The sequence below is a fragment of the Haliotis cracherodii genome, unplaced genomic scaffold, assembly GCF_022045235.1.
Source record: "Haliotis cracherodii isolate W230 unplaced genomic scaffold, xgHalCrac1.p SCAF_32, whole genome shotgun sequence".
NCBI lineage: Eukaryota > Metazoa > Mollusca > Gastropoda > Lepetellida > Haliotidae > Haliotis > Haliotis cracherodii.
This window is the reverse complement of record NW_027266289.1, coordinates 621,729-637,045: the sequence shown is the minus strand read 5'-3', so window position 1 is coordinate 637,045 and position 15,317 is coordinate 621,729. Positions and strand designations below refer to the sequence as shown.

The 15,317-nt window shown below is 38.7% G+C and overlaps 1 protein-coding gene and 1 pseudogene across 1 annotated transcript; both read left to right on the top strand.

The window, feature by feature from the left end:
* LOC139477234 (serine/threonine-protein phosphatase 6 regulatory ankyrin repeat subunit B-like) overlaps positions 1-15,317 on the top strand; it is a 214,874-nt pseudogene that overhangs the window by 43,105 nt on the left and 156,452 nt on the right.
* Positions 8,979-15,242, top strand: LOC139477221 (uncharacterized). Its single transcript, XM_071259778.1, has 3 exons — positions 8,979-9,219; positions 13,781-13,996; positions 15,079-15,242. The coding sequence occupies exons 1-3, from the start codon at positions 8,979-8,981 to the stop codon at positions 15,240-15,242; spliced, it is 621 nt and encodes a 206-aa protein (XP_071115879.1).

The window sequence follows — 15,317 nt, the reverse complement described above, 5'->3', positions numbered from 1 at the left end:
GTGGTCTTAGCTAATAAATTCAATAGCCAGGAAGCAACACTCCCTATTATACCGGGAAGTGCGGCCGCGGCTTTCTCAGAGAGCTTTCCCAGTGCTGAACCTAATACTTTTAAATGCTTTTTTATCCACTCTTTTATACCATTTTTATCGTTAGGAGGTGATCCGCCTCCACCTGTACTACCACCTGTTAACGAGAGAGTCAAAGTCGATATAATAAATCCCAACGCGGTTAAAATACTGGCAATTGTTATTCCCTGTTCTCTGAACAATGTTTTAATTTTATCGGCCAGTGTAGTATCATCGTTGAGGACTTGATCGATAGTTTCTCGAATACGACTGATTTGCGAACGAAGTGCCTTTCTATTACTGGAAGCTGCTTCGAGGCGGGCTTTTCTTTCGTCTTCTAAGCTACGCAATCTTTCCGCTACGCGGCGTCTACTGAACTCATCGCCCACCTGTTCAAGTTTTGTTTTCTCTTTAGCTATATGCTTGTCGATTTCGGATATCTTGGCTATATTATTGATGAGTTCTCCCCGCATTGTTCGCATTGCCTTGTCAAGACCTCGTAATTCCCTAATACTAAACTCCGATACCTGTAACGTGGAATTATCGTAATAGGTATCTAAGATTTCTCCGAGTCTGTCCGAGGCCACCATCGAGGCTGCTTCCAAATTATCTGTGTTACTGAGTTCTTCCCGCACGGTCCTAAGAACCTTAGTAGTCTTCGCGGAAAGTCGTCAGTAGTCTACAAAACCTAATTTATCACGAACAGTGCTGATGCCGTGTTTAGCAGCTATCGTAGACAAGGCTAGGGGCTTACGAGTACGAGAATGCATAAGATCAATATCCGGAGCGCCACGCAGTCGCAATATTCCTTTACTATCTATCTCAAACTTTGAATAGTCACGACCTATTGTGGTATCTTCTTTTAAGGCATCGTAATAATTATTGACGGACGATTGCAAAAGTTCATCGTTAAGATTCGTGCCACCAAAGTTGGTTTCATCAGTATCTTCGATTGGGTTATCAAAGTCATCAAAGGTACTTAGATCAAAGTCATTAATATCAAAATCAGTCATTTTTATATTAAACATAGGGTACATAATTTCAATATAAACAATGTCTTCGCAATACGGACGCAAGTTAAACCCACAACGTAGACTTCGACATCCATTAGGGGTCAAAGCAATTCGTCAGTCTGTAACTATAACTAATAACCCTAGTACCATAGATCAGAATCAAACGCTTCTGGTTCGCTTTCCTAATCTCGGCGCACACGATGTGTTAGTTCCGGGAACTGTCCGACTAGCATTTACGATTATTTTGACTTCTACAGACGTTAACAGAGAGCCCGTTCAGAACATAGGTCGTGCTATCGTTAAGAAAATCGCGATTAAAATTAGCGGTAATGAGGTTTTGAGTATCGATGATAGCGATGTATACTATTGTTACATGGATCTCTGGAGAACGGATAAAGAGCGGGAAAACTTACAGTACCAAGGTATTTGTAATGAGAACACATTGAGACTGCGCGTGGGTGCTGAAAATGGTGATGATACCATCGTAAAAGATCTCGCCGTTGCCGACGCATTAGGTAACAGATTCTATGTTCCCCTAGACTTTGAATTACTAGATTCCCACATGCCCTTTTATCAAGCATCCCTAGGCGATAGGTTAGAATACGAACTCACTTTTAATGACTACGGTAGAGTAATCAGATCTGTTAAAGAAGATGCTAGATATTCCATTGACAATATATCGCTGGAGTACGATATGATAACGGATCCCAAATTAGCCAGACAAATTCGTAACCAGTATACGGGAAGTTTAGCCATTTTGTATGATCGCGTGCTGCGACACCGAAAGATCACGAGGGACAAAAAAGATACGATGTGGAATATCAATCTAAACGTTCCCACGAGGTCGTTGAAGGGTATTTTAATGTTGTTCGAGGACCCCTCCGATGCGTTTAAAAGAAATACCGAGAAGTTCTACAATCCCAAGATTACAAAAGTAGAATTGACTATCGAGGGCGTTCCTAATCAACTATATAGCCAAGGAATGCTAGCGTATCACCAGTGGGATGAGATTAAAAAACTTCCTTCTATAAAACGTTCTCCGGAAGTTAACGCGGTCGTGAAAGATCTGTCTCTCGGGAGTGTATCGATGGGTGAATACCTCACCATGAAGTACGCGCTATGGCTCGACATGCGAACAACGGACGATGACCAATTACACGGCAGTGGGAGGAGAATAGAAAATGCTAGCGAGGGTGCCACCATACAGATAACGAAGCTCCAGGAAGCGGCTGGTAAATTAAACATATATTTGTACGTGATTATGGATGCGCAACTTAATATACAGAATGGGAGATTCGTGCAAGCGATCTATTCATAATCTTTTACCTACAGATCCGCACTGCGCTATCATATGCGGGCAAACGGGCTGCGGAAAAACAGCCTTTATTCTAGATATTTTAGAAAGTCATTATCGGGACGTTTTCGATCATATTATTATTCTGTGCCCGACTATAAGCGTTAATAAAACATACCTATCGAGAGATTGGGTAATGAATGACGACGGGGTACACAGAGTCGATCCGGGCGATTGTTTACAAGACTGCCTCCGAGTATGTCACGAAAAATACAAAGGAGAATCGACCCTTTTCGTAATAGACGATTGCAGCGCGAGTAAAGAACTCACAAAAAAGAAAGATATGCTTTCGTATTTAGCATTCTCCGGTCGGCATACTCAACATAGCGTTTGGGTACTTACTCAAAAATACAACTCTGTCCTGAAAGATCTCAGAGAGCAGACCAAATGGGTAGCACTCTTTCATTGCAAAGACCGAGATTCATTCGAGGAATGTTTACGCGAAAATGATGTAATTTATACCAAGGGGGAACGAGATAAAGTCAGAAAAGTGTTAGCGGCAACGAAGCACTGTAAACTCGTATTAAAAACCGATCAACCAGCTGCTTATGCAATTGCTTAGCAAAATGTAGCAAAATTATAGCAAAATTATAGCAAAAATATAGTAAAATTATAGCAAATGTAGCAAAATGTAGCAAAATTGTAGCAAAATTATAGCAAATTGTAGCAAATTAAACATTAGCAGCTAATATTACATAAAATGTGGTTCGAAATCCTCATTCTTTCACAACAGTTCATTATTACGGGTTGTATTGGATATGTCATATTATATTATGTTAGACTTAAATATCTCCTTAGGTATTACATTATGGAATGCGACGAACTCATCGAACAAATGCTCAAAGAATCTGATGCTGATAAATCTTTAGATAAATCTTTAGATAAACATAGAGAAAGACTCGCCGCTTTGGTAGCCGGTGGAAAATGTTCCCAATATTTGGGGGAAAATTATACCATCGAAAAAATTGATAACATGACCGACGAAGAAATTAAAAAACTGTACGCGCGTTACGAGTCTAGATTGGGAGCTACCATGACTAAAACGATAGGGTCTTCTATATTACAACTATACACAGCCGTAGCTGGTACGTTTCTCCCAATCCCGGCAGAACATCGCCTGTATTTATGCGAATCTCTAGAGAAAGACCCATTCATCGAACACGCTATAAGCGCAGTGAGCTGTGAGTTTTATCATAGATTCGGAATGTTCTTAGCTCCGTTCACCACAGCTTTAATAACGGCTAGGTATTGTCAATTTAAACATACGTGCCCACTTAATAATATAAATGGAGACACAATCACAACAGGTGACACAACAGATTGTGAACGAGGAACCACAGATTGTGGAACAACAACAAGTGAACGAGGAACCACCAGTGAATGAGAATGTGAATGCACCACATGTGAATGAGAAAATACTGAAAGCTAGAGTTACTAAGAACCCAAAAAAAATAGCCGCAGGAAGAAAGGGTGGGCTGGCGCGCAAAGCAAAATTAATAAATAATTCAAATCCGATTAAAACATGGGCACTAGTAGGAGTTGCTGGTATAGCGGCTGTATGGTTCTTTTATAAGACCGGAGAAGAGAAAACATCACCCCCGCCGCAACAACAAGTTCAATTAGAGGTTAGTCCTCATATAATGCTATAGGAAGCATGACTACTCCAGTTACAGACGGTACAATGTTGGTAAACGCGACGTATCATTCAGCGGTGGTCACCGGCTTGGCCATTGGTTATGCCCGTATGGCTAAAATGATTACTAAAGCCACACCTCCCAAGCTAGATTTTAATGGATTTGACATCGGAATGATGGTTCTGGATATTGGATTAGCTATGGCAACGAAGGATATGCTCATCAAACAAGGACTTATCCCGGAAGACATAATGAAGTAATTAAACATTTGAATATTTATATTCATATAAACATTTGAATATTTTATATTCATATAAATATGGCAACAATTGCGATGATGGTCGGTGGAGCTGTTGTTAATGCTCTAGCTTTTTCGGGGAGTAATTATTTATTTTCTAGTATGAGGGAATCAAACGCTAAAGAAGTTGAAGAGGAGCGTAAACGACATAATGAAGCTTTAGAACAATACCAAGCAGCCCAGTTACAATATACACAGCAGAGAATGAAGAGATTAGACTTTATTCATGAACAACTGATTAAGGAAGGACATTCAATTCAAACGTTTAAGGATGTTGAATCTGCCATGCACGAATACTTCCTCGTTTATGGGAAAAAACTAGACCCAATACCTAGACCAACAATGAGTCAGTTTTATACACCGTCAGAGGAACAAAAGAACCGAGAGATCACATTTATCATGTTGGGATTGACTTCTCTATTGATTTTCAGCTATACCATGCATAAGTCAGAGGAGTGACAGCTGTGGCTATGAGCGATCTATAAATAGCCTAATCAATATCTCACAGTGTAGCTGTGATTTGCATTTAGACAAATGATATGATAGATGTATATACTATCATGGGATAACATTTATACTAAGTTATCTTATAATAATTAGATCTACATCAAGTGCTTTTATGAATTATCATGGAACTGTTCTGGGTTATCACCAGCCCAAATCCAGAAAACAACCCAACGACAGCCAGGTACAACCTCCAAGTCCAACATCAGGTAATCAAACAAAGGATATCCCTCAGGTCTTCAATCCAGAGGACATCCACTCAATTGTTAGTTCCAAGAGAGCAAATTGCAAAATCTACTACAGAGTAAAATGGAAGGATCCAGAAAGAGGAAACACATGGGAGTATGGCAGCAGCATTCCAGACTCCATTCGGAGAGAATTTCACCTCAAAAGAAGTTCTGTCAGGGAATACAATGTCCGGAAATGTCAAGCAAGACAACACCAAACCATGCATAGAATTAGATGTCAAACCATATCCGTTTTTTCCAAAACACCTACGAAAAGTAGATCATAAAATGGAAAGAGTTATGGGCATTGAAATTATTCAAGGAGACTGCTATGTCAAGGTCTCATATAAAGAAGATCCTGGTCAATTCACATGCTATTTCGAAAGTGTTCCTCCCCACCTCATACAGCGCTACCTTGATGATAGCTGGAACGATCTCCATGAGTGGCTGGGTCTAGAAGATAATCCTCGATATGATCCAGAGGAACCACCAATTTATAAATCCAAAAGGGTTATTTTTCAAGATAAAGACCATGAAAACATCAACACCTTTTCCTACCGTATTTCACTCACAAACGGTATTCTACCATACTATTTTTACCTTACCGTACATACCAAACAATGCCAATTGCACATATTCTTGATCAAAATACAAAATCTCCTGAATAAACGGTGCAAATCACGAAACAGCTATTAGCTGTATCTTGTTATGTTTTCTTGTGTCCAGTCTTTTCACTATGGGTCGCCAGTTGAGAACAAATGGCATCAGCCTGATCATCTGAGTTATTTGTATCACAACAAATTTTGAGAATTGACCTGATCAACCAATCTCAAAAACAAAGTGAAACGAACCGTATCACGAATCGAAATGAAGTGAACCAAACCAAACCATACCGTGAATCGAAACGAAACCGAACCTTATCGCGAATTGAAATGAAATGTACCAAACCAAAGCAACCCATACTGCAAATCGTACCGAAGCAAATCAAACTATATAGCAAACCGAATTGAAACAAACCGTATAGCGAACGGAATGAAACCGAACCGTACAGCATTGAACCGAAACCGTACCGAAGGGAAGCAAACCGTATAGCGAACCGAATGAAACTGAACCGTACCACATTGAACCGAATTGAAACGAACGAAAATCGAAGCGAAACGAATCAAAGCGAAACAAACCAAATTGAAATAAAACAAACCTAACAACCGAAATGAACCAAAACAAAGAAAAGGCAAACCAAATAGTTACGAAAACTAACAAAGAATTCTAAAAAGGATATACACCTTTTGTATACCGTATTAGTGTAATAAACCAATGCACTTGTTATATGCACATGCACATATATGTATATATAATGCGTCTAATGATTGTATCCCAAAATAGAAGGATATTACTATTTTTCATGATATACTTTTGTAATTTGCCGCCAATACATTCTTCCTGGTCATGACACCGTTTAGTAATAATTATGTACCGATCTTTTACATCATAATTATCATATTTGTTTTATTTTCTAGTTATTACAGACAAACTGAGGAAGTATTTATATATGACATATTATTTGAACATGCTAACTCTCTTTTCTTTGTTTCCATGTAAAACCTCCATGGACACAGCCTACTATCTCACAACCCCAGTCCAGGATGTGGAACTCAAGGCCTCCTACATCACCCATAAAACTACCAGTACAGAGTGCCCAGACAAGCCAGCTCCACATCCAGAACCCCCGATGACAGCATTTTTATATTATGTTTCCTTATATCAAAGAGACTCTATAATAATCATTATTCACTACTACCAGTTTAACTTTATACATTGTCCATCTAAGCCTTAACTATTTTTATTTTTACACGTTTGGGGTCCAAACTTTTTCAGATGGAGGGGAAGTTATCATGGGATAACATTTATACTAAGTTATCTTATAATAATTAGATCTACATCAAGTGCTTTTATGAGTTATCATGGCGTAATATTTATACATCATTTCATATAATTATAGTTTAGCAAGTAATAATAATCATAAGGTAAAATGCATATATAAAGTATCAGTAGTTTCAGTTAAAGCTTTTTAGATGGTTCCTAGCCTAAGGTAATGGGAGCGCATCTAGACATACTATTCAATAAGACAAGGGTTACGTCTACATAGTTTAATTGATTTGAAGCTTTGCTAGCCTAAGGTATCAAGATCCCATCTCCCAGACAAAGGATATTTATCTAAGTATATCTGTCATCACCTACCGGGGTACATTAGAATAACATTACTTCAATTAAGACTCATTAAGGATTAGCCCCCATACAAGCTTGTCTATAGGGCATTAAGGATTAGCCCCCACACAAGCTCATCTATAGTGACACCCTAATCTCTTTCAAAGCATCCAGTAAATATGTCAACAAGATTAGTGCCAGTCCAACAGGATAAACAGGATTTAGTATTCCCCTCTGTCTAGCCATCCATTTAGCTTAGGACACAACCAATCGTGTATCAACCAATCACATTCCATTTTATTGTTTAAATTTTTGTTAAATACATACTGTAGGCAGGTTTTAGGAGAGAAGGGGTTTGACTCTCTTACCAAGCAGACCTCTCTCCCACAGCCCAGAGTGTGTACCGACTCTCTGTGGCACCCTCAGTTATTATCTAAGTATATTGTAAATTGTTAATTGTTCTTGTAAATAAAATTATGATTAGTCTCCTGTGACTCTGGCTCTTTGCTGACTAATTCCCCAAGAAAACCAGCACGTCATTTGGAAGGTATTGTTCACCCAGAACAGTTCCATGATAATACCATGAATAACTGCAAGTTTACACTCATGGGTAAGACTACCCTTTGTAACCGACGCTGTGTTGATTTTTACTGCGGCATACACAACTATTACATCAGGCGCGGACACATAAACTGTAAGTGTTCTGAATGCGGATTAGGGGTCAAAGGTCGTTATTGTTTATGCAAGAAACACGGTGCTGATAGGGTCAGGAACCAGATTATTCATGCTCGGAAGAGAGATTACATCAATGAGAGGAATAGGTTGGGGAGAATACGTATTTAGATATATGAAAACAACCAATTAGACATTTGTCTCATTTTGCATATACCATTCAACCACAATGGTTTTTGTCAGAGAATTAAAAGCTATGGCAAAGCAAAGTGGACTGCGTGGATATTCTCGTATGAGAAAAGCTGAATTGATTGATTTACTCGGTTTGGAATACAACAGACCCGAGACTGTTAGAGAACTCAAAGTTCGAGTGAGAAACAATGGGCTGAGAGGTTATTCTCGAATAAGAAGAGCTGAATTGATCGCTTTACTAGATAATAATCAACCTAATGATAATGATGATATTCAACAACAACAACAAGAATTAATATTTGTACCCACATCCGCCGGCGTTGGTAAATATCTAAGAGGTTGGAAGATGGATATTAATTCCAACATGGATGTTAACGATATTAAGCCCATCATATCGAGTAAAATTAACGAGGAATTAGATGATTTACATAGTATAAAATACCAGCTGACGATTAAAATGACATTGAGTAAAAGTAACACAGACGATAGCACCGAATATACCGAACCATATTTCCGAAGCAATCAAGAAGTTATAACCGAATCCGATACTATAAACTCATCATTAGATACATCAATTCAGAGAATACAGGAAACTTTAGAACGCTGGACTAATAGAGGTTCGGGTTGGGGTGTTGATAAAATCGATAGTTTATATTTAGATATAGCGAATTATATGCCCTTCAAAGGTGGATCTTATATAGATTTACCCCCGTATTATAAGAAGAAAAAAGCCATAATTAACGTAAAAAATAAATCCGATGACTGTTTAAAGGGGCATTCACACGGTACAACTAGTTGTATACAATTTGTTGCATGCAACTAGTTGCACGAACTGAAGTTGTATACAACTCGGCATTCACACAGCGGCGAGTTGCATACAACTCGGATCTCGCGAGATCTCAATTTTTAAGACGATGTTTACATTACGTCATGGCGTCCGCGTATGACTATGATAGCGATGACGATATACTTGAGATTGCCACAGTTGCGTTGCTTGTGGATTGTTCACAAGTTAGAACCAAGCGGTCATGTTGGGTCAGGCCATGGATTGCTAGTGTTAAGGCTCCACATTCCATCATTCTGACTTTTGTATAACTTCCGGCGAACCGGAAGTATGGTTTTGAGAGAGGACAAATAAATGGCGAAGAGATGAGCGTGTGTTGGTGTCATTCTCAGTGATATGGCGAATTAACAAATGGTAGCAGAGCGTGTCCATATAGCGAAGGTTGTTGTTAGCGTCTGTGATGGTGAAAAGCGTATCTGGCTGTGAAGTGTGAAGTTTTAGGATACTTTATAGACTTTCAAGTTTGAAAACGGTCCACGTGCGAAAACATGGCGACCATGAGATTGAATCCCCCGGATTTGGTTAAAGCTGGAAATTATGAACGATACAAACAAGAACTGCTGGCTTGGAGACAGGTAACTGTTGCAAAAACGACTGAACAAGGTGTAGCTGTAGCGTTGTCGCTTCCTTATGACCATCCCTTATGTATTCGTGAAAATGTGTTTGACCACATGAACGTTGCCGATTTATCAAAAGAAAATGGTCTCGACATTTTGATCAAGTTTCTTGATGAACATCTTCTGAAAGATGATTTGACTGATAGTTTGGAAAAGTTTGAAGAGTTTGAAGATTTTCGTAGAGAGAAAGGACAGTCCATTAATGATTATATTACAAAGTTTGATTTGATGTACAACAAGATTAAGAAGAAAAATATGACATTGCCTCCTGAGATTTTGGCTTTTAAGCTGTTGAGACGTGCAAATACCTCAAGAGATGAGAAGATGTTGGTGTTGACTGGGATGGACTATTCAAACAAAGGACAATTGTATGAACAATCCCGAACATCTTTGAAGAAATTTTTGGGAAGTGATGTGACAGGTGGAACAAGTTTTAAAAAGTCAAGTGAGATACCTTCCATTAAAGTTGAACCTGTTGCATTGGCTGCTGATGAGAGTTATGGTGCTTTTAATCAGAACTATGAAAGATCAGCAACATTTCGTGGAAGACGACAAAGTAGATTTCCAAACACAAGTTACTCCAATAGAGGAAGATTTCAAGGCAGAGGGGGATCATCTTCATATCGAGGGGGTAAAAACATGAACCCTCCTGGTCCAGATGGTAAACCTTTGACTTGTTTGTGTTGTGGTTCCTATAGACACTTGATTGCAAGATGTCCAGACAGCTGGGAGAATTTATCAAAAAGGGTATACTACACAGAGCATGATGAACATGGACATACTAGTGAATCTGACAAAGTGTATGCTATTTTGTTCACTGGTGATCAAAAAGAGGAAATAGTGTTGCTAGGACTTGAGGCTAGAAATTGTGCTGTGTTGGATTGCGGCTGTTCCAAGACAGTGTGCGGAAAATTGTGGTTGCAGTGTTATATTGACAGTTTATCCAAACAAGAAAAAGAGAAAGTGGTCAAGACTAGCAGTGATACTGTTTTTCGGTTTGGTGGTGGAGATAAGTACAAATCTCTTGGTTCATATGAACTGCCAGCAGTTGTAGCGGGAAAGAAAGTTACTATCATCTCAGATGTTGTCGATTCAGATATACCTCTTCTATTATCACTGTCGGCAATGAAGAGTGCTAAAGTTCATCTTGACTTGGAAAATGACTGTGCGTATGTTTTTGGTAGTTGCGTTTGTCTAAACATGACATCTTCAGGACATTACTGTTTGCCAATCATTGAGAGTTTGTCAGCAGATTGTGAAAGTGTCAATATGGTTTCACTGTATGATGCTTCAACGTCAGATAGAAAGAAGATCTTACAGAAACTTCATCGTCAATTTGCTCATCCATCAGAGAAGCGTCTGATTGCCTTGTTGAGAGATGCAGATATATGGAAAGACGAGTATGGAGATATTTTACATCAAATCTGTGAAAATTGTGACATTTGCAAAGTTCATTCCAAAACCCCTTCCAGACCGGTAGTTGCCTTACCAATGGCTACACATTTCAATGAGAAGGTAGCAATGGATCTTAAGAAGTTTAGGGACTGTTGGATTTTGCATATGGTGGACATGTGGTCGCGTTTCACCATTTCAGTGTTCATAAAAAAAAAAGACTCCTTCGGCAGTGATAGGAAAGATTATGACATGCTGGTTAGGAGCGGGATTTGGTGTCATGCAATCAATTCTGACTGATAACGGTGGTGAATTCTCAGCTGAAGAAATGCGAGAGGTAGCAAGCATCTTGGATGTACAAGTGATAACAACAGCTGCAGAAAGTCCTTTTCAAAATGGTTTGTGTGAGCGCATACATTCAGTGACTGATCATATGCTGATTAAGCTTGAAGAACAGTGTCCTGATACACCACTTTCAGTTCTACTTTGTTGGGCAAATATGGCGCGTAATGCACTTCAAATGTGGCATGGCTTCAGTTCATACCAGCTTGTGTTTGGACAAAATCCTAAGCTTCCAAATATCATGACAGATCGTCTCCCAGCTTTGGAAGGAGTTACTTCTTCAGAGACATTTGCTCAACACTTAAATGCTTTGAATGAGTCAAGAAAGGCTTTCATAGAGTCAGAATCTTGTGAAAGAATTCGTCGTGCTTTGAGAAACAAAGTAAGGGCATCAGAAGAAAGATCATGTCTATTATAAGAGAGAAGGACAGCAGCGATGGCTGGGACCTGGTAAAGTTGTGTTCCAGGATGGAAAGGTTATCTTTGTTCGTCATGGTGGAGTTTTCGTCAGAGTGTCTCCAAATAGACTGAAGAAAGTAGGTCATGAATTTGAACATGTTGAAAGAAGTCACAAAGAAGATGATCGTGTTGAAACCATACAAAGTGATGCAAGTGAGGAGGAGATGGGGAATGAGATCTTTGATCTCAACAATAGAGACACAGAAGAGAGCAGCATGCAAGAAGTCACTGACGGAAGACAAGTTTCAAAAGACATATCATTGAAACAAAACGACAGAATATCACTCAAGACACCAGAAGGAAATTGGGTATTAGCTAAGGTGATATCAAGAGCAGAAAAGAAAGGTGGCAAGTACACAAATTGGTTCAATGTGAGACAAGATTCAGGTGAAGCGGTTAGTGTAAACCTGGACGTGGCAGAGTGGAAAATTGACACTGTAGATGAAACTGTAGCAGATGTCAATGTCGTGATGGTTCCAAAGTCAAAACACAACGAACAATCATGTGTGAGTGCAAAGCTTGAAGAATTGAAGAAGTTAGAATCTTTTGACACTTACGAAATAGTTCTAGATCAAGGACAGCATAGAATTTCAACAAGATGGGTGATTACAGAGAAGGGACAAGAAGTGAAGGCTAGATTAGTTGCAAGAGGATTTGAGGAGGATTTTTCTATGCGGAAGGATTCTCCAACGGTCAGCAAGAGTGTCCTCAGACTATTTCTTGCTATTGCAGCTTGTAAGCAATGGAATGTCAAAACCACAGATATCAGATCAGCTTTTCTGCAGGGAAAAGAATTGGAGAGAGGTGTGTTCATGGACCAGTCTGCATTTATTGAAGAAATACACGTTGATGTGATATCATCAGATAGAAGTGCGCAGAAAAGAGAGTCACTCACGCCAAACGAAAGCACAAAATTTAGGGGGATAGTTGGAAAATTGAACTGGGCAGTTCAAGGTTCGAGGCCTGATTTAGCCTTTGAGATGGTGGATCTTAGTACGAAATTCAAAGCAGGCACTGTGTGTGATCTTATAAGAGCTACAAAAGCCTTGAAAAAATTGAAGTCTGTTTCAACAAAAGTGTATTTTCCTAGGCTGGATGATCAATTGAAATGGAGGATTGTTGTGTTTTCAGATGCTGCTCATGCAAATCTGAGTGATGGCATTGGCAGCGTGGGTGCACATGTGATATTTCTTGCTGATGATAGCAATTGTTGTGTTTTGTCATGGCATTCTGGCAAGATTAAGAGAGTGGTTCGTTCCACATTGGCTGCAGAGGCTCTTAGTCTTCAGGAGGGGTTGGAAGAAGGAGTGTATCTCAGGGGGGTTTTGGCTGATGTGATCAGCGTTAAAGTGCACATGGAGGCATATGTGGACAACCGCAGCGTTGTCGATGCCATACATTCAACAAAAATGGTGGATGATAAAAGACTGCGGATTGATCTAGCTGCCATAAGACAGTTGCTTAACAATGGAGAAGTGCTGAAAGTGTGTTGGTGTCCAGGTGAATATCAGTTGGCAAACTGTTTGACAAAGAGAGGAGCATCTGCACACCAACTAATGACTGTTTTGTCATCAGGAAAACTTTCGGGTTTTCAGTGACTCTGTAATCATGGTGATGATGCATGACAGTTCTGACAGGAAAACTTTCGGATTTTTCAGTGACTCTGTGATGATGAATGACAATCATTTATTCTGACAGTGTTTTTATCTTTGAATGACTTTCACCAAAAATAACAAAAAATATGTTTTTGCTTTTAGATATTTTTATTTTAAAAAAAAACAGATCTTTAATCAAAAAATAAATAAGAGAATTTTATAGGAGTGTTAAGGCTCCACATTCCATCATTCTGACTTTTGTATAACTTCCGGCGAACCGGAAGTATGGTTTTGAGAGAGGACAAATAAATGGCGAAGAGATGAGCGTGTGTTGGTGTCATTCTCAGTGATATGGCGAATTAACAGCTAGGCGAGGGCAATTTGGAGCATACAGCGCTCTTTTGGCTGAGCTCGAAGCCGAGGATACAAAGGCCTTCTCCAATTTTCTTCGCATGAACAAGTCAAGCTTCACCGATCTCCTAGATCGCGTGTCACCTCTTATTGCCAAAAGAGACACCCCCATGCGTGATGCCATTCCACCCGGTGAGAAGTTGGCCATTACTCTCCGCTATCTAGCCACCGGTAAGTATACTCTTGCAAAAAGCGATCTATTGTTTACCCGTGATCAGCTGTTATTGAAGGGCAAGGACACGATGAACAGGCAATACTCCTCACATTGTACAATGGCATAATCGCTTGTTATACATCAACGGAATAAGTGTGTGAGGAGCTTTGAACGAGGGTCTAACTGTGTGCCCGCCCGCCAGCTTTTCGTATATGTTATTGTATCTGTTACGTTACCTAAAGGAAAGATTAGGCCAATCACTACCTCCAACAAACACATTGCTACATCTCATCATACCAGTATATAGGCAAACAGTAAAACTGAGTATGGGTGAATGAGAATGCTTGATTTTCCACTGTAAGTCTATTATCTTTAAAGTATTGCCATAGAAAACTTAAACGCTCATTTTGAAGATGAATTGTATTTATTTTGTACATGTTCAGGTATATTTCATCAATGTGAAGTGTCTGTTTTGAAATATAAATATGTTAAGTGCAGACAATTTCTTCTTCGCACAATTGATCACATACAGCTTTATTATTTCAAAATATTTTTCTTATTACATTTTACTCAATTAAATTATTCAAAACCCGCAAACAATTCTTTATTTGACACAAATACATAGGCACTTTAAATTGGCATGTTAACATTAAGAGACACAACCACCATCTTTGGCATTTACATTCTCATTCTGGGTCTGTTACTTAGAATTAATTAATTAGAAATGTTAGTTAGAATTAATGTTTTTTTTATTCTATAAAAAAATAATTACAAGTTCAGATCATGACATATTTTCATCAATTATTATTGTGAACTGTATATATCAAAGTGATATGATAATTGACACAAGTGTGTAAATAACCAGATGCCATGAAACAGTTTCATTTACATTTGTTATTGATTCAAAGATGTGAAAATTAGTACATATGTACTAAATGAAGTGGGTATGCAATTGTAAATGATATAATAATTGATTTACGTTTAAATTCTACTTTGTATTACATCTTTTTGTGGGTGGTAATGTTATCTCCAAGATTGAGTGATGCTATAATGATAATCTATGAATACATATTTTTATGGGTTTTTTAATTTTCAACAGGAGATAGTTACAAGTCACTGGAATATCTATACAGAATACCAAGCAACACAATATGTGGATTTATTCATCATGTCTGCCAAGCGATTTATGACTCATTGAAGGATGATTACCTGAAGGTATTGTTGATATTTTTATTAAAAATTATTTCCCGAAAGCAAAGTTGATTGAAAACAATATAAATAGCATAGGCACCAGTTGACAACCTGGTCTTTTGTGTGTGTACAGTTTCAAGAAAGAGT

What these genes read in the sequence shown, in the direction of transcription:
- LOC139477221 (XM_071259778.1), top strand. Translation starts at nt 8,979, where the DNA reads ATGCAACTAGTTGCACGAACTGAAGTTGTATACAACTCGGCATTCACA. An exon ending in GGTCAGGCCATGGATTGCTA is followed by an intron (nt 9,220 to 13,780) that starts GTGTTAAGGCTC and finishes GCGAATTAACAG; the next exon opens with CTAGGCGAGGGCAATTTGGA. An exon ending in TCTCCGCTATCTAGCCACCG is followed by an intron (nt 13,997 to 15,078) that starts GTAAGTATACTC and finishes AATTTTCAACAG; the next exon opens with GAGATAGTTACAAGTCACTG.